At 35.1% G+C, this 27,863-nt stretch overlaps 3 protein-coding genes across 6 annotated transcripts; 1 reads left to right on the top strand and 2 right to left on the bottom strand.

Moving 5' to 3' along the window:
* Window positions 1-1,245: 1,245 nt before the first annotated feature.
* LOC128030669 (E3 ubiquitin-protein ligase CBL) lies at window positions 1,246-16,596 on the top strand. 3 transcript variants are annotated; one of them, XM_052618472.1, is made up of 13 exons: window positions 1,246-2,877; window positions 6,769-6,915; window positions 7,814-7,970; window positions 8,301-8,422; window positions 8,579-8,716; window positions 8,824-8,911; window positions 9,353-9,484; window positions 10,138-10,329; window positions 11,371-11,499; window positions 11,689-11,744; window positions 12,122-12,177; window positions 12,398-12,585; window positions 14,256-14,398. In XM_052618472.1, the coding sequence occupies exons 1-12, from the start codon at window positions 2,507-2,509 to the stop codon at window positions 12,556-12,558; spliced, it is 1,749 nt and encodes a 582-aa protein (XP_052474432.1). In that variant the 5' UTR covers window positions 1,246-2,506; the 3' UTR covers window positions 12,559-12,585; window positions 14,256-14,398. The 3 variants fall into 3 exon arrangements, with proteins under 3 accessions (XP_052474432.1, XP_052474433.1, XP_052474435.1); XM_052618473.1 differs by lacking the exon at window positions 14,256-14,398 and having other exon boundaries at window positions 1,254-2,168; window positions 2,564-2,877; window positions 12,398-13,788; XM_052618475.1 differs by lacking the exons at window positions 1,246-2,877; window positions 6,769-6,915; window positions 7,814-7,970; ... (6 more) ...; window positions 11,689-11,744; window positions 12,122-12,177 and adding an exon at window positions 15,422-16,596 and having other exon boundaries at window positions 12,559-13,794; window positions 14,256-14,987.
* A 604-nt stretch (window positions 16,597-17,200) lies between these two features.
* Window positions 17,201-22,154, bottom strand: LOC128030670 (interferon-inducible GTPase 5). 2 transcript variants are annotated; one of them, XM_052618476.1, is made up of 3 exons: window positions 21,942-22,154; window positions 21,310-21,360; window positions 17,201-18,981 (listed from the first exon to the last, which is right to left on the bottom strand). In XM_052618476.1, the coding sequence occupies exon 3, from the start codon at window positions 18,958-18,960 to the stop codon at window positions 17,791-17,793; it is 1,170 nt and encodes a 389-aa protein (XP_052474436.1). In that variant the 5' UTR covers window positions 18,961-18,981; window positions 21,310-21,360; window positions 21,942-22,154; the 3' UTR covers window positions 17,201-17,790. The 2 variants fall into 2 exon arrangements, with proteins under 2 accessions (XP_052474436.1, XP_052474437.1); XM_052618477.1 differs by lacking the exon at window positions 21,310-21,360.
* A 141-nt stretch (window positions 22,155-22,295) lies between these two features.
* On the bottom strand, window positions 22,296-24,990 carry LOC128030201 (interferon-inducible GTPase 5-like). The gene has a single exon (XM_052617677.1). It carries the CDS (start codon window positions 24,988-24,990, stop codon window positions 22,954-22,956), a length of 2,037 nt encoding a protein of 678 aa, XP_052473637.1. The 3' UTR covers window positions 22,296-22,953.
* Between the last annotated feature and the right edge of the window lie 2,873 nt (window positions 24,991-27,863).

Below are 27,863 nucleotides of genomic sequence, written 5' to 3'. Positions count from 1 at the left end.
TTCATGATCATTTTATTTAATCCTTGTGCATGACAGCATACTAATAAAAAGGATGTGCCCCCACTCTCTATTATAGATCTGTGTGTGTCCCATAGTATACCAAATAAATATTACATGATAACGGTTAAATACTCTCTCTCTTTCTCTTTCTTTAAGATTATTTGTACCAAGAATAATAATATAAAATTTAATAAAATTATAAATAAGTGCAAGTTTAATGCACTTGACTGATTTGCTTAATTTTTAAATGATATGCTTCATTATGTTTTGACTTGCCATTTCAAAGACTACATTTTAACAATACTACACTGCATTAAAATGTATGTGAACCATTATCATGCAATATTGTATTCATCTTGTTTATCATGCGGCTAGATCTTACCTGATTTGGGCCACACATCACCTGACTGATCTGGGCCTCACTCCTCCCATCAACAATCGGCCCTCATGTTGTTTGCCGGATCCCCGCCGTGCTGTCACACATGGCCCAGCTCTGGCTGAAAGGGTACATGCCATTGCCGACAGGAGGCCAGCAGTGCCACCTTGAGGCAACATGTGGGCCAAGTCCGTTTGCTATGTGGGGAGTTGCAGATGCTAATAAATATTTATCCACTAGAGGGCCACACAGAACCAGCTGTTTCTGTGTAAAGGGGTCATATGATGCCTTTTTAAAGATGATTATTTTGTGTATTTGGTGTAACATAATACGTTGACATGTTTCAATGTTAAAAAAAAACACATTATTTTTTAATTTCTGTACATTATTGTAAGTCCTCTATGCCACATCTTTTTCAAATGTGTCCCATTGGAAATACAACACTCCTTCCTATAATCGCGAGTTTCATCTTTCAAAATAAATGTAAAGACAGTTAATAATGTCCTTAGTTTTAACGTCAGTTCAACCCTGAAAGGGGAACATAGTGGTGTGAAAGATACAGTGTTGAAGCTTGTATGTGTTACAGTACACAAGCCACTGACAGTTAACTGACTCCACTGTGTGACCATCTCTCTGTCTCTCTCTCTCTCTCTCTCTCTCTCTCTCTCTCCCACACACACACACACACACACACACACAAGTCACTAAAAGTGTGTGCACTTTGGATGAGTTAAATGCAGAGCATGAATTCTGAGTATGGGTCACCATACTTGGCTGTATGTCACTTTCAGTTATCATTTTGGTTTGTTGTTTATTTATTTATTTATTTATTTATTTATTTTAATGTTTTTTAATTGAAATGCATTTACCATAAACTATAATATTAAATATACAATTTCAATTTGAAATATATTTAACATTATAGCATGAAATCTCATATCAGTATGATATGCATATACATTTTGTATTAATTCATTTGTGTAATAATAATCAAATGTCTCTTTAAGACCAGCTCTACTACAGCTCAGAAACTCTTTGCTCCCTCTTTCCATAGTCATTTGTGATGTATTCAGGAAGTCGTTCACACATGGTCAGTCAAATATGCCACAATTCAAACAGCGTCCCAACTGCACACAGTCCATGCTGCTCGGCACACTCTCACACACAAAGAAAACAAACCCGTTTGTCTGCCTCTCAGCTACCCGGAAACTGATCAGAGAGAGAGAGAGAGAGAGGGAGAAAGAGAGGTGCATGGCTGCAGTTGAGTTCCTGTCCTTAACCAGCATGAGCGTAAGTGCCTCTTCAAAATTTAGGACACGGAGATACAATCAGACGGACTGAGAGAAACCAAATGGATGAGAGAGAAAAAGGCTGAGCGAGAGCACCAAATGTCTGTATGGGTGGAGTGATGGTAGGACCTGGAGGCTAGTAGATCTGAGAGCAAAGCGTTAGTATTTGGAGTATTTTTGGTGTCATGGTTTTGGGTTTCTCTTTGCTTGTGAGCAGTCTTTACAATGAAGACATGGCAAAAGGACACATGACTAGATCTTTGCACATATTATCTACGGAGCAGTAGCATTTTTTAATTTTTTTTTTTTTTTTTTTTTTTTAGTGAAACCAAACCTGCATAGTTCAGGTGTTGCACCTGTGTTGTTTGGGTAGGTAAGCTTTTCTTGTTCTGCTAGTGAGGAATGTATTTGTGAAATGCATGTGGCAATGACGACAAACATCGCTCATCACTTCTTCGCACACAAGGATTGTTAACTGGATTATTGAACAGAGTTTTGGAGTGGTAAGATGACTCTTCATTCTGAAATCATCACAGTTACAGCTACGTTTGAACTGCTGTTTTACATCATATCATTACCAGTGATAACAAGACAGAGTAACTGGGGAAGTGGTTTTCAGATAAATCACGCTACCTAAAAATAGACTTCTTTTCAGAGAATAATGGGGACACAAATTAACCACTTGTTATTGTATCTGACTGTTTGATAAGTTATAGCTGCAGAGGTGAAAGAGAAGGAAGTGATTGGTTTCAACGCTATTTTAGATGACTGTTGATTCAGACACATGTCTGAATCTTAACTAGCACTCCACGTGTGGCACATTGGATATATCTCACCAATCATGGCAACAGCTAGACGTTCGAGTCAAACTCCTGACACTTCTCAATCCATGTCCCAGCCCCCCACCAGCGCGGACCGTAAGCTTCTTGACAAAGTTCTCAGGAGACTCGACAAACTTCATAGACTGAGCACTGACCCCAGACTTGGTCTTAAAAGCAGCCCGCCGTACCTTCCCGAACTAGTGTCGGAGACCACCATCCACCTGACAGAAGTATGGGCTCCCTACAGGGGGTCCGTGATGGCCGTGCCACGAAGTGACGAGGGTGATTATCTGAGGATCCATATTCGACACTTGCTGGACAAGGCAGATCGAGCTGTGCTGCTGTTCAAGGAGGGCAAGGAGAGGATGTTTGAAGAGACATCAAGCTACAGGTAAGAGAAAACCAAACAGCGCAGAGGTCGGTTTTAGTCAATGTACTGGACTCAGTATGTGTGTTCTTCAGGTGGATATATTCAAACATCTCGGAGATGATCAGAGTTGAGATGACTGAATGATATAAAAAATTAAGAAAAAAAAAGACAGAAGGTATATAGGTAATAAAGCAGATTAATCCTGTTTGTTTTAGGCAGTTCTATCAAAGAAAACCTTTAAATATATTATATTTTTATAATAGATTTTATATAATAGATTAATACATAATCCTAAAATGGTCACACACAAAAACGCATACACGCACACACACACAAACATATGTATCATAAGTGTTTTTAATGGTTTCCTAACAGATATTCTGTTGACAACAAGTAACGTATACGCAAATACATATCAGTCTAACCCTGACCCTAACCTAACAGTCTACCAGTTCTCTAAAGGTTTTTTTGACATGTAGTTGCAAATTATTGAGTTAGTTGACATTTAGTTACTTATAGTTTGTATAATGTCTGAATTATCAAAACAAAGTGTAACCATAGATAAACACATTTTAAAACTAATGTAATAATACATTTTGTATGTAAGTGGGTGTATGTTTATATAGAGATTTTCATATTTTCATTCATAGCGCTGCTAAAAATGACGCTTTCCGTAAACTCAAGTCTCAACCGATCATCAAGAGTTACATGCAAGAAATTGGATATCTGCATTAATGACACTCGAGTCACTCGCTTTTATGTGAATGTGTGTCTGTGTGTATGTATATATAAATATATATTTGTGTGTGGGTGTCAATTAAAGTGGTTAACACGTTTCTTCAATAGAGCAGCACTATTATGTTCCCCCAACTTTGAAGAATCTTTAAATGTCAGTGCTACTTTAATTCAAGTCTTATATTGGTTCTGTGGTTATTGTAATGGTTTTATCTCATTTTAAAAAAGCCCATCAAGAAGGTGCAAAAACACAAACAGTATTAAAACTATTGAAGTAGTGGTGGAAAAGTATTCAAATTTGGTCATCAAATGAAATGACCACACTGATAAAGTTCAAAAACTGCATGCTACTTGTACCAATATGTAGAATCCTTTATGAAACAAAAATATATTGCAGTATATTGGAAAATATCATGTAATATATTAGGCATATATTCTTATATATATTTATTTTTTCCAATATAAAGTGCAATATATTGAAAGCGGCAATCATTTGTATATTTTGCAATATATTATATAATATATGTATCATCAATATATTATTAAATTTATTCAAATATATAAAATATTAGAAAATTAAAAGGGAAAATAACATATTACAATATATCACAATATATTTTAAGAAATATATTGGTAAATATATTTTCCTTTCGTAAGGGATGTTTAGCAAAAAAAAAGTCTGCCAAAAGAATGCAAATATAAATCCTGACATGTCCACAACCACATAAAGATCTGGATCAGTTTTGCAAGGGAAAAAATGATCCTGGTTAAAAAAATTCCTAAACCTTACCAACTACCTGACTGATAAAACGGCTTGTTTTCCATCTTTAGAAACCAAACATAGCAGTCCCTATTAAGACTTTGTTGTGATGCTTGACAAAGTTTCTGCTATGCTGTGACTACTAATGAGCAGTGTGTATAGTGCAGCATTATCATGGAAATGGAGGAAACTTTCCTCTGGCACTGGAGGCCAGCAGTTTAATGTTATGTTTCGGCACAGCAGTGGCCGTTCTGTTTACTTCCTGATCATAAAACTTAACTTTATTAGTATTATTATTCTTTTAGTTATGCATGGCAAAATGATAGAGTGAAATATGCTCCTCAAATAATACATCAAATCTGAGAATAACCTGAGACGTATAGATAATATTTGGTCTACTCCTCATTTATCTCCAAGTGACAGTACATAAAAGGCTTGTTCGCAATGTCAGCAAATTGTTTTACATTCTCTTCAGTGTGAAGCTGAAGAGCAGGGCCTTCAAGTCACAACCTTATTATTTTTTTTTATTTCCACTTGAGCTGTGATGTATGCCATATTTCACACAGCATGTCACAACTGGACCTTTAGTGTTGAGAAAACATCTGAAAGAAACCAAGCAGTACAATTATGTGTGAATGTATGCACACTCTGTATACACGTTTGATATGCTGACAAAATATATACATAATCTGAACAGCATGAAATATTTGATCTCTCCTGTGAGTAATTCATTTAATTTATTCACTATAAGATAGAACGGAATCATCACACAAACCTAATACAGTACATGTGGGTAAATGTAGCTCATTTCACCTATACTATTGTGACTGCTGGGGAACAATAAAACCATGTCAACATGGTTAGAGGTTAGTGGACAGGACAGTATGTGGGGGAAAAATTAAGAGCATGACTAAAGGAAACTTTAGGCTTCTGAGGCGCTGTTCAGAGAAAAGGTAAGACAAAATGAGGGCTTTGTGGCGAAGCTACTAGAGATAAAAGTAGAAACAAAGCAGTCATATTGTCTGAGTGGAAAAAACTGTTGCATACAAGACACGGTTGGTCAAATGCATATGCATCTCAACACAGTAAGCCACAGTCAAACATTATTAACAGTATCAAGAAATGGGAACAAGATATTGCTGGTAAAACTGTTCTCAATCTAAAATTGATAGTGAATTTTTACAATAAATTACAGAGAAAAAGCAAGTAATATGTTGAATTGAACATGAAATGTTTAAGTAGAAAAACTGAAATAGTATTTTCTTGTGGAACATAATCTTATTTACAACATCAAAAATACACTTTAGTCATTATTATATATCAATAAAAAGATGAAGCATTGGTTTCTTCAAACATCCCTTACTGGATACTCACTGCATCATTTTTAAATACAATGCATATTGCATCTGCCCTGTTGTGTACTTTTTTTATATAAATTATGGTATTTATTTTCACTGCATTTAGAATGAATATAAAGATTAAATCAGATTGCAGATTTATTGGCAAGAGATTAAGATGAGATGTGCTGTGCTGTGTAGAGGATGCTGATACCACCATGCCAACCTCTTCCTGATCAATTAGTAATGGAAAATTCTGTCAGCTCCACCACACACACGCAGGACAGGATGCATCAAAGTTCTACTTCCTGTTTCTACAAGTTAGAGTGCATTGTGCTTATGCCAGCTTTTTGCTTCTTTTTGAGTGTATGTTTGTGCAACTTGTTGACATGATTATATCACACATGAACAAACAATTGTCATATGAACACAAATCAGAAAACAAGCACCACAGATCTTCTGTGCACTTTACTACCCACTTTATATACAGACGAAAATGTTTTATCGGACCCACTTTATATTAAGTGGCCTTAACTACTATGTACTTACATTTTAATTAATAATTTAGTACAATGTAGTTATTGTGTACATACATGTTTTTACATTGTACTTCTATTAAAAAAAAAACGACATGTAATTACATCTGTATTTAATTTCTGTAGTTACATTTATAATTACACTGTTGACCCATACTTTACACCTTAACCCACCCTTAAACTTACCCATACCTCCAACCCTCACCCTAACCTTACCCCTATCCCACCTCAACAGCAGCAAAAGTGCTTTACAGTACAATATGAACACAATAAGTACATTGTACTTATTTTTTTATGTAAGTACATATTAGTTAAGGCCACCTAATATAAAGTGGGACTGTTTTATCTTATAATATATGCCTGGGTAATATTTTTTTGCAACACACACACACACACACACACACACACACACACACATATATATATATATATATATATATATATATATATATATATATATATATATATATATATATATATATATATATATATATATAATTATCATTATTATTATTATTTTTTAAATGTTTGTTTACTTTTTCAGGAGAAATCTTACTAAGTTGTCACTCCTCTTCAGCCACATGTTGAATGAACTACAAGCTTTGTTTCCTGGGGGACGATTTCAGGGCGATACTTACAGAATTACAAAGACAGAGGCCAAAGACTTTTGGAGGAAAGCCTTTGGACACAAGTATGATTTCTTTTCTTCTTTTTGTGTATTGAAAATGTAAACGGGAAGTTGTGGCCTAGTGGTTAGAGAGTTTGACTCCTAACACTATGCTTGTGGGTTCAAGTCTTGGGCCGGTGTTCTGTCGATTTGTCCTACACTGTCAGATTTTCCTACCTCCCACGAAAACAGTGGGTAGTACAATTCGACAACGAAAAAGGTTACTGTAAAGTTATGGTTTATTAACGTCTACACCTACCACAACCCTAAACATACTTTTACAGTACTGCAAATACAGTAATAATGTGTTATATTCGTGGTTGTAGCTAGTATTCCCTTCTAGCTACAACCACGCATATAACACATAATTACTGTATTTGCAGTACTGTAAAAGTTAAAGGAAACCAACAATAAATATTCTTTTCTACCAGTTAGATTGCGTTTTTATTAAAGTCTACACCTACCCCAACCCTAAACCTACCCTTACCGTAATGCAGATACATTAAATATTGTTGTTTAGCATGAGAAAAAGGCACGATATTGATGTGCATGTGTGCAGTAAACACGGGTAGGAAAATCTGACAGGGTAGGATAAAATGTCAGGACACCGGCAATGCCACAACTGAGGTGCCCTTGAGCAAGGCACTGGACCCCCAACTGCTCCCTGGGTGCCGTAGCATAAATGGCTGCCCACTGCTCCGGGTGTGTGTTCAAGGTGTGTGTGTCCACTGCTGTGTATGTGTGTGTGCACTTTGGATGGGTTAAATGCAGAGCGTGAATTCTGATAACGGTCTCCATACTTGGCTGTTTGTCACGTCACTTCACAAAACCCTAAAAAAATAATAATAATAATTTAACAGTCTCCCCCCAAACACACACAGCTCTCTCTCTCTCTCTCTCTCTCTCTCTCTCTCTCTCTCAGCTGTATAGTGCAGTGGAACATTTTTAAACAGCAGCTGAAGAGGGTTCATAGCTTTGAAGAGGGAATGGAGGCCATGGCTTTGAAGTCCACGGTTGATCTCACTTGTAATGATCACATATCCATCTTTGAGTTCGATATATTCACCAGGCTTTTTCAGGTATCCTATGCTTGAAGAGAACTTTTGTTAGATATCACCTATAATATTTTTAGTGTCTCACATGACAAATGTTTTTTATTTATTTATTTTTTTTTTAAGTAGCAGACACATTCTATGAATTTAGTCATTTTTGTGAGACTTGCTAGATTTGTTTGATATACTAAATCATATAAAATAAATCTAACACGAAAAGAAAACACCTTATTTTGTACTGTATTCATGGAAAGTGCAGCAGTAAAACATAAGCTCCTGGTCCTGTCATTCCTTTGCTTGCTTTTTTTTTTTTTTTTTTTTTTTTTGCAATAAGGTATTTAATCTTCTATTCTTCAGCCCTGGTCAACTTTGTTAAGAAACTGGAATCATTTAGCAGTAACTCACCCAGGATACATGGCGTTTCTCACCTATGACCAGGTCCGGGTCCGACTAGAGCACTACAGACATCGTCCTGGCAGGTAAGACATACACCAGACTTTGCAGGGCTAAAAAGAACTAACCATGTAACTAACAAAAAGAGTAAAGAAACTAAAATATTACAGTTTGCTTATCTAGGTTTAAACTTACAGAATTACAGTGGTTTAGATCTGGACTCTTACTGGCTCTCCCCACAGCTACATCTTTCGTCTCAGTTGCACACAAATGGGTCAGTGGGCGATTGGTCATGTGACCAGTGATGGCAGCATCGTGCAAACCATTCCTAAAAATACACCTCTCTTCCAAGCACTCATACAAGGTTTCAGTGAGGGCTGGTGAGTTCATAATCAAATATGTTTTCAAGAAAAATGTTAACAAAAACATGCTGAAATTTAATCTGATGTCATAGTGTTAACATAATTTGGAATGCATCAATTTGCAGCTACTTATACCCTGATGGGCGTGATGTGAACCCTGACCTCACCAGCCTGTGCAGTCCAACTCACAAGGGTCGAATCAAAGTCACTGAGGTAACTGAGAGTTAAAGTCAAGATAAAAGTAAATTACTCGAAAAATAAATAAACAATAATTTTATATATATATATATATATATATATATATATATATATATATATATATATACCATTAAAAATATTTTCTATAATTCAAACAGAATAAATGTTAACTGAAATAAGTTTATTTTATCTCATTTAATTTAGTTAAGTTGATGTATTAAAATAACTAAAACAAAAACAGAAATAATAATTTATAAAAAACTAATTTTTTTATAAATTCAATTATTGCCTGCATTTTTAATTGTTCATTTAAACATTACACTATTCTATACATGGTCCTCTGCTTCTTTTTTTCAATATCTTAAATATGCTTGTTTCTTGAATGTAAGTGCATTTTTTTTCCTCTAATGCCAGATTGTTTTCTCTCTCCTTTATTTGTTGAACTTCTCTCTTCAGGAGCAGTATGAATTGTACTGTGAGATTGGCAGCACATTTCAGCTCTGCAAAATCTGCACAGAACGAGACAAGGACACTCGCATTCAGCCCTGCGGCCATCTTCTGTGTCAGCGCTGCTTGACTGGCTGGCAGGTATATTGTTTTCCTATTGTGCTCAGACCTTTATAACCATCTCCCATTCACACTCACATTCACACTCACATGCAATTATGGTCAGGTTACACCCCAAACCCAAACCCACATCAAGAACAACTATACATGTTTACTTGGTTTTTCCATTGTTGGTGCACATCATAAAAATATCTCATTAGAATGTATTATTTTAATAACAATAAACCATTAACAAAAAACTGATAATTAAATACTTGAATGAAGCAAAGTTGTTCAGAAAGCAGTTCTGCATGAAATACAATGCTTGCCACAATTTCATGCAACAGGACCAGACATTTTGGCTCAAGCTTCCTGCCAGTGTTTGATGAAGCATATGTGTGCGTTGTGACTGATTTTCCACTTCTCTGAAGTCACACTTCATTGAATGCTAAGATCACACTGACCCTAGAGAATGAGAGGATGTGATGCATTTCTGCAACTCTGCATCTTACAATGTAACACATTCAAAAGACTAGTGCAACTAGCATAAGATGTCATAAGATAAGCTAATCTTTCTTGTGGTATGATGTGCAGGGGAAGGATGCCCTTGGGAGTGCATGGTTTCAGTACCCAATGCATTGAATGAGTATGTGAATTTGTGTGTTGAAAGTTGTGTCACTCCCTCTGATATGCAGAAGTCAGATGGGCACACATGCCCCTACTGCCGCTGTGACATCAGAGGCACAGAGTCCATCCTCATTGAGCCTTACCTGCCAACCAGAGACAGGAGGGCAGGGGGGAAGGAGGAAGAGGAGGAAGACGAAGATGAGGAGGAGGATCACGTGGATATAGAGCTGGTGATGAAAAAACTGGCTTGTATGAAAAAGGTGAGAGTATGTAATTTTGGAATCAGGAAACCTTTTCTTGCCAATCTGATCCACATTTTATGATTGACATTGTCTTAGGTTTATTGAACACTTTATGAGATTTTACTCTTGTGTGTAGGGTACCCTATTGATAGAATACTACTGCAGTGTAATGTCTAGATTATAGTTCGTTAAACCAGGAATGCATAATATATCTATACTATATTAGATATCAGCTAACATTAGAGATCAATATGTGTATACTATATTTCATTGTAAATGCTAATTTCCAGTTTTAACATTTAGATTAACTTTGTCACCACCTCATGCTCACTTAAAGTTAATTTTTAAAACACTGTTAAATGTTATGTTTAGTAAAAAAAAAAAAAAAAACTATTAATGTAAATGTTGTGATGCCTAAATTCACTTGTAGCATTTATAATGATTTTAACGTTTTACATTTTCACGTTTTAACCTTTGTGTTTTTATTTATTTAAACAAAATCATAATATTGAGCATTTATCTGTTAGTAGCCATGATATGAAAATAATATTTGGGGTATCCCCTATTGCTGCAGTTTTAAATATGGTGCATCCCAGAATTAACACTTATCCACATCGAGCATTTAGTCAAGTCAAGCCACCTTTGTTTCTATAGCTCTTTAAACAATACATCCTGTGTCAAAGCAGCTTCACAGAGCTAAACAGGAAAATAGCAGAATCACTTATGAAGAAGAAAAAGAAAACTCAGCTATGAACAGTATTCAGATTAGTAGCTTTATTATGTGTCATTATTTAGCTCAAGTCAGTTCAGTATTTGTTCAGTTCAGACTAGGCTGCATGATCAATTTCATGCTGCATTACACAATTTTTTTATTTTCTCGATTATATTTTGTATTCTCAATTGTCCGTTATTTGGCAGTTGCTTTGCTATGAAAAATGTCTGCTTATGCAATAAATGTGAATGTAAGGTAGGTTTATCTGTTGTTCTGAATGTGTGCAATTCTTTATTCCTCTCTGACGTTAATGAGTGTTTATTCTCATTCCTTTCTCACTATTTCAGATTTCTCAGGAGGAGTATCAAGTTCCCCATTCCAGTCTGTCACTTCCTCCCCTTCCTCCCAAAAGACATTCACTCTCCCCTTGTCCATCTCCAAAACCACCCTCCAGATCCTTGAGCACAGGCACACAGGTCAGCCAGTCTAGCTTGGATCTAGACTATCTATCTAGATCTATTTATATGTGCTGTTTTTAGATCATTTGGTAACCTAATAATGAAATAAATAATGCTATTTTTGTTAAGTGCATGGTCCTCAGTGGTTAGTAAGTGAATTCAGTGTAACTGTAATCTTGAGAATCAGTTATCATGTTCTTACCGCAGAAAGTCAAACCCAGTTCCTGGTCAGAAAACATGCTAAGACAAACTTCCTCAGATAGGTAAGAAATGTTCTGAATAATATGTTTACAACATAGTACACATGGGTAAGATTATCCTTACAAGCATTCGGCAATAATGCATGAATACATTTGCATTAGATCCTCTGTTTGGACGCCTGTGTGATCATGCATCAACCAAAAAAAAACAAAAAAAAAACAATGTGAAGTCAGCTATCATGATAGTTGCTTTCAGATGCCACTTGGTTTCATATTTACAATTCTCACATTTTCAGAAAGCCTTAATTGTCCGATATGTTTTGGGGTTACTGTAGCTATAGTCAGATGTTTGACACATTAAAAAGTTAATAAAAGATAAAAATAATTATGTCTATTTCTGCTATACTTTTTCTGCTTCTTTACTGTCCAACTGGATTCAGAAGTGAGGAACTTTTGGAAGACTTCCGTCCCTCCTCTCTGCCAAATGTCAGACTCAGTGGGTATCATAACTGACTTTCATTCACTTCTTGTATGCTTATCATAACTGTGATATTTTTTATTCATTAAATATCATAAGAATACTTGCGATACGTTCTGTTGAACCCTTGAGAAACAGCCAAACATTACTTTTGCTGCGGTTGTACTGACATCTGGTGGCAGGGCTTGAAACGGCACACAGATCATATCTGATGAAACATTATTTCCTGTCTGTGTAGGTGGGGTGTCTTGTGAAGGGCCTCCAGAAAGTGTAAAAATGAAGAGGAAAGCGAAAAGAAGGAACAAGGAAGAAGAAGATCATGACAGAGCTTTGGCGGATTCAGCATTTCCCTTAGGAAGTTATAATCATGGGGATATGGAAGGAAACACTTCATCCTGACAGCAAAATTCACTTCTGAATCAAACTGTAAAGTATATTGGCCAGACAAAGCAATTGTGTGATATCAGAAACATATGTGATATGCATTTTACTGCTCACACTTTTTTTTAACACATTTTAAATTCTACCTCATGCCTCCTAAATTTTTAGAGAACAAGATCTGTGTTTTGACAGACCACAGTGAATACAAATAAATAAATAAAACAAACAGCAGACTGGTTTGCTTAACACTAAATAAGATGGAAGCATGCAAGTAATTTCAGTCCACTCAGACCAAACCAAAGAAAAAAAATTAACTAAAAATGGCACATTACATAACAGTAACAGTTTGCAGATTTACAGTTTTGCATTTAGTAAAAGAATTCAAACAAACATCCATTGATATTTAATATTTGTACTACCTAGAAAATCTCTGAAAACCGTTGTTTTTGAGCCTTCTTGTTAATGATCTCTGACTTGTCTCTGCTGCTCTCTGCTGGATTGAGCCAGAATTCAATTTGTGTCAAAATACTGGAGTACTTCTGTTTGTTTAGGGTTGGTTGGGATTCACCTAAATGCATTCTTCTTGTTTCCTTCATTCTTTTATAATGGGTTTCACATGATTTGTTAAAGTGTGCCAAGATTAAGTTAAACCTGACTTTCAAGCCATGTCATCTGTTTGCTGTCCCCATTTTGCCAATACATTATTTTGGAAGATAGCTAGTTATAGTAGGCTATTTTACACACATTAACACACTTGCTGTAAGAAATTAAGCCAACGGAAACGAGAAAGACAGGAAAAATAAAAGCCACCAGTACTGGTACCTGTATTGTTGTTATTTACCATGTTGTTATGTTTATATGATTCATAAAGAGGATGCATATTTCAATAGGGGTTAATCCTGTGCATTTAAAACCCAACAGTGTTAATATCACTTAAAATAAAATAAATAAATAAATCTAAAAAGGGCCCATATTTAGAATCTCTATCTTGCCACTGCCACTGTAAGCCATTTGCTTTCACAACGTCATTTCCTTCTCCTACGGACTTCAAGTGAAATCGTGTTTACATTTGCTATTTGGCCTGAAAAACGGGGTCGTGTTCGTAAGATTGACAGTTTTTAAAATCAGACTGTGAAGAAAGCCTAATTATGACAATGTTAGTTTTGTAAATGCGTTTTGAGCATTATCGCATAGGTTACTTTCGATTACGTTACTTTGAAACTGAAACCAAAATAAGATCAGCGCAATGGACAGGTGAGTGGATTTATTTGGCAGTCTCTCCAAGAACAACGCAGTTTTGCGCTTAAACGTCTTAAATAGTCTAATTAGACACGGCATCTTAAAATGTCTTAAAAAGCAGCTAGAAGAGATGCAAGTGTCGGCTATATGTGTTGCTCATGTTTAGCCTATCTAAAAATATAAAATCGCAGTGCAGTGGAACGGCGAGAAAGCGATATGTTTTAACCGTTTAAAAAACAATTACGGCTTTCTCAGATTAATTCCTCATAAATATAACACACACAGTGATATTTGAGGCACCTTCAAAAGAGTGTCGCGAGATTTCCCCAGAGGAACCCAAAGTGTCTCTTGTATTTTTAATTTTTACAGTAGGCCTAGTTCACTAGTCCTCCAACTTCATAAAAAGGCCATGATGGAATGCTGTTATGTAAAAGGATACAGCATAAAGTGTTGACAGAGTGTTCTGTTTTCTGTAGGTTTTTACCAGCAAAAATACAAGAGGATTATTTCTACGAAATCAAGAATGTGTTTGCTTCTGAAAGCCCTGAGAAAATTCCCCACCAGCTTATGTCTCTTTTGGAAGTCTTTGACTGTTTTAAGATCGATATCGCTGTGACTGGAGAGTCTGGTGCAGGAAAGTCCTCTCTTATCAATGCGTTCCTCGGATTGAATCCTGATGATGCAGGAGCTGCTCCAACTGGAGCTGTGGAAACCACAAAGGAAGCAACCATGTATCTGCATCCAAATCTCCCACACGTCAGACTGTGGGATCTTCCTGGGATGGGAACCCCTTCCTTTGGATCCAAGAGTTATGTAAAGACAATGAACTTTGAGCTATATGACATGTTCATGGTTGTGATATCAGAGAGAGTCAGAGAAAACAACATGCTGCTGGTTGATGAAATCGAGCAACAAAAGAAGCCGTATTATTTAATTAGAACAAAAATCGATAACGAAATACGATCCCAGAGAAGGAAAAACAAATTCTCTGAAATGCATGTATTAGATCAAATGAGACGGGACTGTAAGAAATATCTGAAGGAGAAGAAACTGGACCCACATGTGTTCCTAGTGTCAGCCATTGACACACAAAATTATGAGTTACAGAAGCTCACAGACACTCTTAAGGATGAGGTTTCTCAACTCAAAGTAGAGGTATTTTCAAGTTTCCTAGACAATATTTTAAATGGAGGATGGATAAAAGCTAGGTAAGTATGCACTGTTAAATAAATGATTGTTTGAAACTGTAGAACATTTTTAATACTTAGAAATCCATTGCATTTAAAACTTTTGTACCATTTTCTAGAAAACATGAAATGATTTTGAACCTGTCATGTTTAGTAAAGTAAACCGATTTCATTACACCTTGAATATAGGTCAATTTAAAGTTGCTAAAGTCATGAATTATGACATTTTGTACATTTTGGATTTTATACCCCAAATTAAATGTCACAGTTAATTTTAACTCCGAAAATAAGAACATTGTAATACCATAGCTGAGGTCTATTTAAATGGTTGCATTTATGATTGATATATTGAATGTATTTCTGAAGAAAAATAGTAATAATAGAGAGGGCAAACAATGAATGTAAAGTCATTCCCCCTAACACTCATGCCATTTTATATTTATCTATTACTTTAGGTATGCTACAAATCACATCCAACAGACTAGGAAACTTCAAGCTGAGGACATAACAACATTGCAAAATATGTATAAGCACACAGGTTTTGGAGCTGCGAAAGTCAGTGTTGTACTGCAGGCTTTGAGTCACTTTCAGCTAGATGTTGCAGTTTTGGGTGAGACAGGCTCTGGAGCATCCACTTTTGTAAATGCCTTAATTGGGCTGGAGAATGAAGAGTGTGGTGCAGCTTCAGCGTCCATCAGCAACCCAGCAATGAGTCTGAGATACCCAGATGTACGGTTCTGGGACATATCTGGCATAGAGGGAGTCATGGATTACTCGATTAATGAAATGAAAGAAGTCCTGAATTGTTATGACTTCTTTATCATCATAGTATCAGACTGGCAGAAAGCTCGCCATTTAAAACTAGCTAAAGCAGTTGAAGAAATAAGGAAGCATTACCTCTTAGTCCAGACCAAAGTAGACTATCATTTACAGACTCAAAGTGAGTTGTGCTGTGATGAAACTGAGATACTTGATGGGCTTCGGGCACAATTTACCCAGGAGCTTCAGATGGGAAAACTTCCTGAAGAACAGATTTTTCTCATCAACAGCCTAGACAGGTGTGCATTTGACTTTGTAGCTTTGGAAAGTGCACTCTCCAGTGACCTCAACACTGTCAGGACAAGTGCTTTTGCACATTATATAGCAAACACAGTAAAGGGACATAAATAATACTTAATAAAACATAGAAGTTTAAGATAGATTGCAGCAGTAAACTGCTTTAAAATGACTTGATTTCAGTTTAATTTACAATTAAATATTTAAGCATACTAATATAACTTCTGTTTAAAACGGGTGTGCAATAATATATTTATTGATTAAGCAAATAATGTTTGATTGTTTAATATGCTGTATAATTCTGTCTGTGACAGATAAGATGATTTTGAAGCATGAATAAAATGCTAGAGAGGTACAGTACCATATTTTAATAGTCCTAATTAATGAAAAAAAAAGATATTCAGTTGGGAAACAGAAAATTATTTGTAGAAGTTGGTCTGCAGTAAAAATATGTGAACTGTTGACCTCAATATACTATTTTAGTGAATGCTTGTAATAACTGCAGATTCTCAGATCATTTCACAGTTAAGATTTCTTGTTTAATAAAATGTTTATGAAAAAAATGCCATGCTTCATCTGTTGTTATGCAAACCATAAAAAAAAAAAAAAAAACAGTTTGAAATGGGCTGTAGGTAGGCTATACTGTAACATAGTATACGGTATGTTTGTATTTCAGGGGACCTAAAAATCATAGAAATACTTTTAGTGAAACCATATTAATTAAGTGGTTAGTAGTTTACGCCATGTCCTCATTCCAGGTCAACCAAAATGTCTTCTGTTGTTATGGGGAGCAACACAAACAAATTCTTTGTGACTCTGTGCCAGGAATCTGTGAAGTGAAGTGAACTAATCTATTACTGTGACACCCAACTCAACAGCTTAGTCACAGCTTACTTATTTTCAAAAACCTTCATAAAGTTCAAATGCGTCATTAAACTGATAATAGGTCCAAAAATAAATCTGTCAAAGAAAAGGTTGGGCTTTTTTTTTTCTGTCAGATTAAAAAAAGAATTCACACACCCTTCTGCTTTCTATGACTAAACCAGTACCTCTAACAATTAAACAGTTTAATATCCTAAATGAGTTTAAATATCATTAGGTAGCACCATGAAACAAAAAATAATACTAATGGCTGACAATCATAAATATTTGTTAATAAAAAAAAATAATGACAAGAAAACGTTTTACATTTTTATTAACATAATGTTAATAATGTCAATAATGAATGCAAATCTCTTCAAGCCTGGATATACAGTAGTAATAGACATACAGTACAACTAGTAAATCCTGAAAGTCAATGTCATTCAGTATCATTTGTTTCAGTAAAAGAAACTTCACTGACAATATGCTTAAAGCAAATTCACATAACAAAAAAATTAAAATAATTAATATACAGAAAATATATATTAGAAAACGGTAATATTAAGAGTTTCCGAACCTTTGGCCAAAGCCATTGTATACATTGTAAAATAAGTTGATCATTACAATGAGATTAGTCTCAATTGTGAGAATTTTTTGCACAGACCACCAGAGTCCCAAGTTTCCTTAAACAGTACAAGTCATAAATTATACCCAATTTGTTTTCATAAATGATTATTATTCTACATATTCCATTTCATTTAACATGCACTATTATAAAATATTCAGTATAAGATTTCTTTCCAACCATTTAACTCTACAGTGCAAAAGTATGGCCAATAAACTCTGTTTTAATGTTCTGACGTAATTTGGGTTAACATTTTGGTAAACATCTCTTTGCAGCTTCATTTTATTCATTCAAACCTGCAGCTTGAAGAACCTGTCTCATGTCATTTATCATGTCATTTAGTGCTCCACGCAAGACAGCGCATGTTGCATTGAAGGCCTTGGACGCATTCACAAAATTTGTTACCAGAAGTTTAGCATCAAGCAGTTCTTCTAAGCTTTTCATTGGTTTTACCACGGATGTACGAGGCATAATTCTCAGTTTGTCTACTACTGCTAATGCTAAAGGAGACTTAATAGCTGATTTCAGCTGTGAAAGAGGCTTGTTCGTTCTCTCAGACAGTACGATGAGTGAATTCTCATTCAAACCCAGAGCGTAATGACATTGTACAATAAAGGTCGTCAATACCATCTTGTCAATGACCACAGGTAATAAAGGAACAGGGACAATGGCTCCCAGACCTGAGGCTACTCCTGCAAGCCAAATCAACTTCTCCATAAACGCTTTTTTCTTCTCTAGCATAGCCAGAGAGCACACAGGCACAGACTGGACCAGAGCAAATCTCTTGTTTTCTATAAGCTCTGACTCTAGGGTATCTACCAGGTCATGGAAGTCATATTTTCCCAAGTCATAAGAGGAAATCAGGAACACCTTGGGGTTTCCCAGCTCCTTCACATTTCTGCGACAGTCCTCTCTAATTGTGCAAAGTACCTTCTGCTCATCGAAATTTCTTGTCTTTGCCACTGACCGGATGTCATTGTCAATCTTGGTCCGGACAAAATAAAACCTCTTCTGCTTTTTTTCAATCTCCTTGGCCAGAAAGACATCATTTTCCTTGAACCTCTCAGAGGAAATGATGATGAATAAATCATAAGTCTCAAATTTCACTTCCTTGAGGAAATTGTTAGCCTTGAAATTAGGCATGCCAGTCCCTGGCAGGTCCCACAGTCGGACATTTGACTTTGAGGGATGGGTATACATGGTGGCTTGCTTTGTTGTTTCAGTTATTCCAGTTGGTGCAGAATTGTCATCATCATCATCCAGACCTCGAAATGCATTGATGAATGCAGACTTTCCTGCTCCTGTTTCCCCAGCCACTGCAATATTCAGAGTCACACTATCAAGACCGTCCAGTTTTTCTTTAGCCTTTGCAACAGCTAGATTTGCGTCACATTCTCCCAGTCTCTCCAAAGCTTGGGAGAAGTATAAGTCAGCAGAAGAATCTTCTGTCATTTTGCCCTGTTAAATTCTTTACTGTAAAAAACAAAAAAAAAACATAATATAATATAATCGGTATAAATCATTGCATGGTTTAAGTAACTTTGCGACAGTATAATCCTAACTTTTTATGTATGGACTCGGTTGGATATGTCTAAAATGAAAGTAAACAACTGAGAGAAATGGATGCATGTCTGTATATTAGATGCGTACAGGTCTTAAAGAGACAGTACTGTACATGCTGCCACTATACTTAAAGGGATAGTTCACCCTAAAAATTTTATTTCTGTCATTGTTTATTCACTCACATTAGGGGTGCCCCGATCACGATCGGCCCGATCGTTATGCGCATCTCCTCAGTAAAGCCGGTTCTCTAATCAGTGAGAAGATGCGCCAAAAAACGCTCAAAATGAAGTGGATTTGCGCATCTACTCTATTAACAACGGCTCTGTGTAGTAACAGTTGCTCTATGTGAAATCACGCACCTGATGGAATTAACCGCTGATTAGAGAACCGGCTTTACAGACGAGATGCGCATAACGATCGGCCGATCGTGATCGGAGCACCCCTAACTCACATGTTGTCCAAAACCTATATTAACTTCTTTATTGTGCTGAACACAAAAGAAGATATTTTGAAGAGTCTGTGTAACCAAACAATTGCTGGTCCACATTGACTTTGATAGTAGGAAAAACAATACTATGGTTTTCCACCTTCTTCAAAATAGCCTTTATGTTTAGCTGAAGAAGGAAATTCATTAAGGTTTTTTTCTCTATTTAAATTTTTGGGTGAATTATTCCTTAAATGTTAATAAAAAACACCAAACACACAGAGAAAAATCACTCAATAAAATCAGTGTATATAGTGTTTTATTTTTATATTTGTTCATTAGATTTTTTAATGCTCCTGCTTAATACACATATTGTACCTGAAAATAAAACACTTTATTTGTATAATATCTGTATTTGTAATGTGTATCTTTGTACTAATTTTTTAAAAACAACAATAAAATAATGACAAAGATTTCTATGTTTACCCATGCACTTTGGCCTAAATATCTGCCACACTTTTTCATATTTTGTTAAAAATAAAAGGCTTTATAATAGGCAAATGATTTGGCTGTGATGCTCAAAAAGCTTGCAAAATAGAAAAAACAACTTGACAAAGAATCAGGATGAAATCATGATATTTATAAAAAAAAAAAAAAAAAAATTATATTTTTATCATATCACACACCCCTAGCCAAGGGGGAACAAATTACATTTAATTACTTTTTGATAACTTTTTTTAAATTTAAAATATTTACAACTGTTAATCATTTTGAAACATTTAAAGCAGGAAGGGTTAACCTTACAGTATCAACACTGATTATTGGCCTTCATCACTTAAATTAAGATTAGCCTACAATCATTTGATTTAAAACCACAGCCACAAAAAATCAGACTAAAGCACCTATTTTTACTTTGAGATCAATCTGATTCTGGTTAAATACAGGTTTAAAATCAAAATCAGAAATAGTTTGATAGCTTTGATACTGTTTTTAAATCAAATCTTTTTGCAGCTATGACAGGAAACACTGGCATCTAACAATACCTTGGGGAGGAAAAAACTGTTCCTTTAAGCATACGCATAAACCCAAATAGGAAATAAAACAGTTATTGAATAAGCATGCATCTTATTCTGTGTACTAAACTCCTGAAACATTGGTGCCTCGTGTTTTAGAAAAGTCAATGCAATTAAGAAATAAATCAATTAAATGTATGTGCGTGTTTGTGTGAAAAAAAAATCAAATGTAACCCTCTTTGTAATTGTTAACATTTTCAGAAGTAACTTTAATTACACTTTTTTTTCTCAGTAACTGTATACCAGTACTATATACTATATACCAGTGTGGGGGAGTAACTAGTTACATGTGATGGAATTACGTAAATGTAATTACATAATAAATGTAAGTGTTACATTTATTATGTAATTAAATTACGTAATTCCATCACATGTAACTAGTTACTCCCCCACACTGGTATATAGAATATATGAGGAGTACAAACACTGATCTATATTTGCCACCCCTCATTTCTGCTCATTCCCCCTCGTTGCCACCCCAAGTATAAAATCCTGGACCTAAGTAACTGCTCTGGAGCAGGTTATGTTCCAGGGTTAGTTCACTTCAGCGCTATCAGCACACTTGTGATCTACTGACAAGCCTGCAGTGGGTGTGACGCGATGCGTCTGTGGAGTGCTCGTCAAGGGAAACGACGTGCTCAGTAATTAAAGAGGCAGGGCCAGTGGCGGATCTAGAGATTTTTTCCTGGGGTGGCATGAGGTTTCAGGAGGGGGGCCATGGACATGCAGTGTTATTCTGACCTGTTGTGTGGAGATCTGTTAACGTTGTTCAGTGCTGTATTGTATTTCTCTCTATATTCATAAAACAAACATTATGTAAACAGGTAACATGCATAATATGCTTTAGCAGCAAAATTATATATATATATATATATATATATATATATATATATATATATATATATACACAACTGTATAACATGTTGATTAATAAATACATATATTTAGTTTTATTAACAAAATAATACTGACATGTATTAAAATATGGCTGTTAATTTATAGCAGTAGTCAATAGTCTGGTTACAGTTTGATAATACAGCTACTAAATGAAAAAGATGACGAATCATAATCATAAACGTTTACTTTAAATATGACTAATATAACTAATAACTGTATTTTTTATGCAAATCCACGAGGCGAAATTTAAAACTATTGTGAAAAAATACTCCAATCATCTTTATTAGTCTACAACATCGAAAATATTGTTTTTTTTTTTTTATACAATATCCTGCATTCTGTGTACGTTTATTTTTGTTATTGCATTTAATAAGCAATTCCTTTAATTCTACATATACTTGGTGACTGATGAGGGTCATATAAAGCAATTAAACAACTGACAACAAATAATTAGGCTATATCCTAAAGTTACTTACTTTAATTTCTGGGTTCCTGCAGTGGTAACAAAGTGACTCTTCGCTTATAGAGATGCTTCAGAAAACGCTGCAGAAGTTCCACAAATGAATATTAATGAAAATCCAAATCGACTGCTACATACTGAAACTGCTCAAAATGGCTTGTAGTACCGTCCAAGAACCTTTTTCTTATTCCTTCACGCCTTCCGCCACCTCAACACGGAACTCCCCCTATGTTGGGAAACCGAAACTTACGAAAGATGAGTGACAGTCCAAACAGCCAATAAAAGCACTGCTCGCGCCGTATTTTCAAAAATAGCAACATTATTTTTTCCATTAGCAAAAACAAGAATCATAAATGTGTTTCGACTCTTCATAGTGCTAGGCTACACTCTATTGATTTTTCTAAGTTGTCAATAAAACAAAGATGAAAAAATAGAACATAAAAATTCTGTCTCAATATATATTTGTTGCCTTGAAATTAAAAAGGGTGCTAATGTTGCTAATGTTTTAACAGCTCCAATAACCAATAAAAACTACATACAGCATTTAATTTTTATTATCTGAGACATTATACATCATCAAAAATCATTAAAGTCTACATAATAAAAACGATGAAAAATTGAACTGTCAGCTAATTGTGACCAGATTCCTGTTAATAATTTACATACACTTGAACATCTTAAAACTATCAAGCAGTGGAAGCTAGTTTCTACACACACTCAGCACAGAATCTAACAAATAACATCCTATGAACACTGAGTCCATATCACAGACATAAAATGTATATTGTGCTCCATAGCAAATAAATCAATGAACAAAAGTAATCTATACATTTTTAAGATGAAAAAGAAACATATTCAGAACTGTTAGCTATAGCCTATTGGATGCATGCAGCTCAGCTTCTTGGATGACAGCATATAGCCTACATAGAGTATGCTATGAATGATTGTGAATACACACAATATGTCAAAATGTCTTAACCACAATTATCAGTGAGATGACCTTTTGAGTCTGATCTCGATCTGTGATCTTAGTAGACATCAGTCAAACCCGCCACTTTCAGCACTTCTTTGGCTGTATCAGCAAGATCCTGAACTCCTGCTCGCAGAAGGTTTAGTGTTGTCGAATAAGACATTTCCGCTGTTTTTTTACTCCCTACAACAGGAACCATACTCCACGCAAATTTAACAGCTGCTTTCTTACTTGTCAGTGCTGATAGCTCATTATTACTGAGTTTCTTTTGCCCAATAGCGACCACTAGAGGTGACTTTCTCACAGATTTTAGCGATGGATTGTTGACCCTCACCGACAGCTTATCTATTGCTTCATCATCCAGGCCAAATGCATAGTAACACTTGGTGAAGAAAGCCAGCAAAATGGCAGCATCACAAGCCATGGAAAGACCAGGCACTGGAGCCACAGCAATAGAACCAGAAGCGATAGCTGCTGACCAGGTTTGCTTCATAAACAATTCAGTTTTTTGCTCCAGAATCTTGGAGGAGTATACTGGCAAAGACAAAATCAAAGCATCTCTCTTGTGAGCAGGTAGTTGCTTCTCTAGTGTGTCGATGAGGGTTTGAAAATCATATTTGTGCAATTCAAATGAGGAGATCAGGAAAATTTCTGGGTTATCCATATTCTTCAGGTTTCTTTGGCAGTCCTCACGAATTTGGGAGAGAACCTTCTGCTCATCAAAGTCTTTCCTTTGCGATTCCGCTTGAATGTCATTGTCAAGCTTTGAGCGGAGGAAGTAGAACAATTTCTTCTTCTCTTTAATTGCTTTAGCCAGCATGATGTCATTTTCTTTGAATCTCTCTGAGGAGATGATGATGAAGAAGTCAAAGGTGTCAAGTTTCACATCCTTTAGATATTTTTTAGCTTTAAATTTGGGACTCCCGGTCCCTGGCAGATCCCATAATTTGACATTGGGCATTGTAGGATGTGCGTACACTGTCGATGTCAGTGTAGTCTCAATCACTCCCGTGGGAGCTGCATTGACATCATCGGGTTGAAGACCTCGTATTGCATTGATAAAGCTGGATTTTCCTGCTCCAGTCGATCCTGTAACAGCAATGTGAAGTGTGACGTTGTCCAGTTTCTTGAATTGTTCTTTAACACTATCTGTTACATTCAGATATTCCGCAGAACTAGTGAGCAAAACATCAGGCACTTCATATACATGCTCGTCTTCTTGCTTTTTAGTCGCTGTGTCTATACTTTCCCTCTTCTCTTCTTTATACTGAAACACATTATCTGTGTCGTCTTGTGACTTCTTTGCATCTGGACACACTGCTCCACTGAGCAATTCTTGGTTCTGTATCATAACCGCCACATGTTCCTCTTTAGGGTTAACTTTATTTAACGGTTCACTGAGATTAGTCTTTCTGAGTTTTTCTGCCAAAATATCTTTCTCCATTAAAGCATCACGTGGCTCTTGAAAATGGTCTGTTTCGACACTGTCAGGTTGTTTTGTTTTGAGATTGCCTGTAGCTTTTCCACACTCAATTATTTCCTTTGCTTCCTCGTTACAGGAACTGATGTCTCCTCGAACTGAACATTTCTGTTCTTTTTGTTCCTCTTTATCAATAGCCTTCACGTGTTGTTTTCCCATGGTCACTTCACATGATTGCTCAGCCTCAGTTTGCTCATTTTGGACCTCAAGACATTCTTCCATCAGTTTCATGTCAAAACTACACACTTCAGCTTTTTCTGACTGATCTACAGTTGTTTCATTTGTTATACGTCTCACTTCTTTCTCCGCTTGCTTTTCTTTATCACTCTGTTTCTTTTCTCTCAGCCTCTCTCTTTCCTTCACGTCATTAAGTTTTGATTCAACAATGTTCAGTGAACTACTTTGTTTGGGTTTCTCTGGTTGGTTCTCCATAGTTTTAATAATTTTTGATTGGATGATTCCTAGGGACTCCAACAATTCTGTGTTTCTCTGTTGCTCTTTCAACACAATTTCCTCATGAAAGGATTCAGTGAGGTTATCGGCTACTTCTATCTGTTCAGGATTTGTGTAGATTTTGAGGAAAGGATCCATAAAGATGTTGACTTCATCTGACATGATGGCTCTGAAAAAGTAAAGCAACTGGGTAAATGTCTAGTAAATGTTTGTTGCTTTGCAATAATAGTTTTGCAGCAATAGTACCATTTGTAGTTAATATCATAACATCATTTTTTTATCTTGTGATGTTTTATTTATTCAATAGAATAATACAGCTGTTAACACTAGAGGTAGCTGTCTACACGTGGTCATGTGTAGTTTAAACCATTCATTACAAACTATAACATTTAAATATTTAAACCTAATTTGGTAAACTTAAACTGTTCTGACGCTATCATGATATAAATTAGCACTTTCTGTTTCTCATTTAAATTAATGCAATATGTTTCATACATTGAGACTTCTCTCACAGTGCTTTTAGTATATTTAAATGTATGCGTAATGAGTATTTTTAATGTTTCACTGACATCTAGCGCCGTATACACGGTTTCATATAAATGCAAGTGTAAAATTGCAAAAGCAGTTGCAAAAACCATTGTAGAAATTCTTTCAGACATTATTTATCTATTTTGTGAACGAAAGTAATTTGGAAGGGTGTTGCCGAGATAAAGAGAGTAGATCACGTAGAAAAGAACGATTAGCCTACTTATAATGATAAGACTGGATCCTCGTGTGCATCTTCATTTTTTTTTTCTGTAGAGAAATATTTTAATTTGTAGAAAGAAAAAAAAACAAAGCTGTATTTTGTGCAATATAACATAACAGCATTAGTAAACATCCATCAGTCGACATTTTCCTATAGGCTACCAATAATAGTATACTGTGTAACACTTTAGGATTGCGATGTGATCGAAACAAATACAGTATATAAAGCAGTTATCTCAGTTTTTGCAAGCTCACCTTATCTGTGCCCAGTTGGTTATTAAATTACCATCTGTCTATGTCTTCAAATGATGTGGTAGCTGTTTATGAAAAAGTAGGTGTGGATTTCAGGGTGTGGTTTAGAGATCGTCTGAGAACTGAGGCTAAAAATCAAGTTAGAACTACTATATAAGAAAACTAATAATTAAATTAAATATAAATTGAGTGACATGGTGTGGTTTAACCCAGAAAATATGGATCTATGAATTTTTAAAACAAAAAGAAAAAAACAAAAGTGTTGATAAATGCACTTGCAGCAGAAGTCAATTTCTTTTAAAATATATTTTTTATACATTTAAAAACTGACCTATTTAAATAATTCCTGTCCATACTATATTATCTTCATCTTTGTCTACATCATATATATAATTTTTTTCTGTATTCTGTTTTCAAATAAAACACACAGCAAATCCAAACAAGCACATTTTCACATGAATGCTGTTAAGCAGGAAGTGCTTTACTGGAACTAGATCATAGTTTGGATTCTTTTTGTAATATGCATGTAATATGCTTTTTTATATGAAAGGTTTTACATAAAACCACCACAATTTTTGCATTCTGGCAGTACATATTAATCAAAGACACTTTATCAGACATGCATGCTTTCATGTGAATACTGTTGATAATGCATCAACAGTGTTTCAAAGGCAGCTGTTTCAAGTATGAATCTTAAAATGCCTACAGACTTAAATGACTTACTATGCCCAATTTTTTTTAAATATATGTGTTCCTGGTTCATGTAAGTCTGTTTTGCAACTAATAACACCTTCCAGTTTCAGTGTTGTATAACAAGATATTTCTGTTGTTCTTTTGCTGGCAATGGTATGTGTGAACTCATTCAAAACATCTCTGCTTGACAGTGTTCATTTTTTCTCTCTCTCTTTGATACTTGCGTTTTTAAGCCATGGCCAATCTTTAAGTGAAGTAAATAGCTCTTTCCTAAACAAGCACACAGTCATTTATGTTTGAACATTACTGAGGTCCTAATATTCAATTTCTATACAAATTGAAATTTGTTTATTGTGTTTAAAAACAAACTTTTATGGTTAGGTCTGTGTATCATGCATTATTAATCTCTTCCGGATTATTTTTCGTGTCAAAGTGGTGTTAAATTTCTTCCAGCAGTGCTATATTGTAATAATCTACCTAATATAATGCACATTGTATCTTACTATCTGTAAGAGAAATATGCAATATCTTGTAAAATATTTATGCTCAGTATTGCTGTTCAGCTTTTGACTTTATCTCTTGAAATTGTTGATGGACAGATACAGTATGTCTAAAAAATCACTCAGATAGGAATGAATGGTGTTACTACTCATTACTATTTGGATGTACATAATACATTTCCACATCAAGTCAGCAGGCATATGATGGCTCTATCATTCGTAACCACATAAAATAAAAATCGTAACCACATAAACTTGGAAACTGATGTTTTTTTGTTTAGATAATGAACAAATCTGAAAACAGATAGTTCTATGATACAGCACCTACTGTCATATGCTCAGTAGTCCTGACTTTAAGCAGGTTAAATCTATCTAATCAATGTCCACTGCCATTTGATCTGCTTAGCCAACATGACTATTATTGTTACTTTACTGTTACTTACTGTTATCTTATTATGCAATTCTTGTTACCTACTACACTTTTAGAAATGATACAATACATTACATTTAATAAAAAAAAGTTTTAGGTTTTAATTGTCGTTATATAGTAATGATATATGATGTATGTATGCATGTGATGAAAGGGGAATAACAGATACTTATCAGTGTATAGCAGTAATAATTCTTGTATGATTTGTTGACTTTATATTGACCAGAACATTATTTTATATAAATATATAAATATATATATCAAGTTATATGTCTGATACAGTTGCAAACCAATGAAATAAATAAATAAATCCTTTAAACAAGTATTTTATTATTTACCAAAATTACAAATCCAGCATACATAGAGTATGTACATAGAAACAAATGAAAGAAACTGGCAAAATAAGAAAGTGT

This window comes from Carassius gibelio, chromosome A16 (genome assembly GCF_023724105.1).
Source record: "Carassius gibelio isolate Cgi1373 ecotype wild population from Czech Republic chromosome A16, carGib1.2-hapl.c, whole genome shotgun sequence".
NCBI classification, from domain to species: Eukaryota; Metazoa; Chordata; class Actinopteri; order Cypriniformes; family Cyprinidae; genus Carassius; species Carassius gibelio.
The sequence above is the reverse complement of the archived record's forward strand: the minus strand, read 5'-3'. Positions and strand labels throughout refer to the sequence as shown.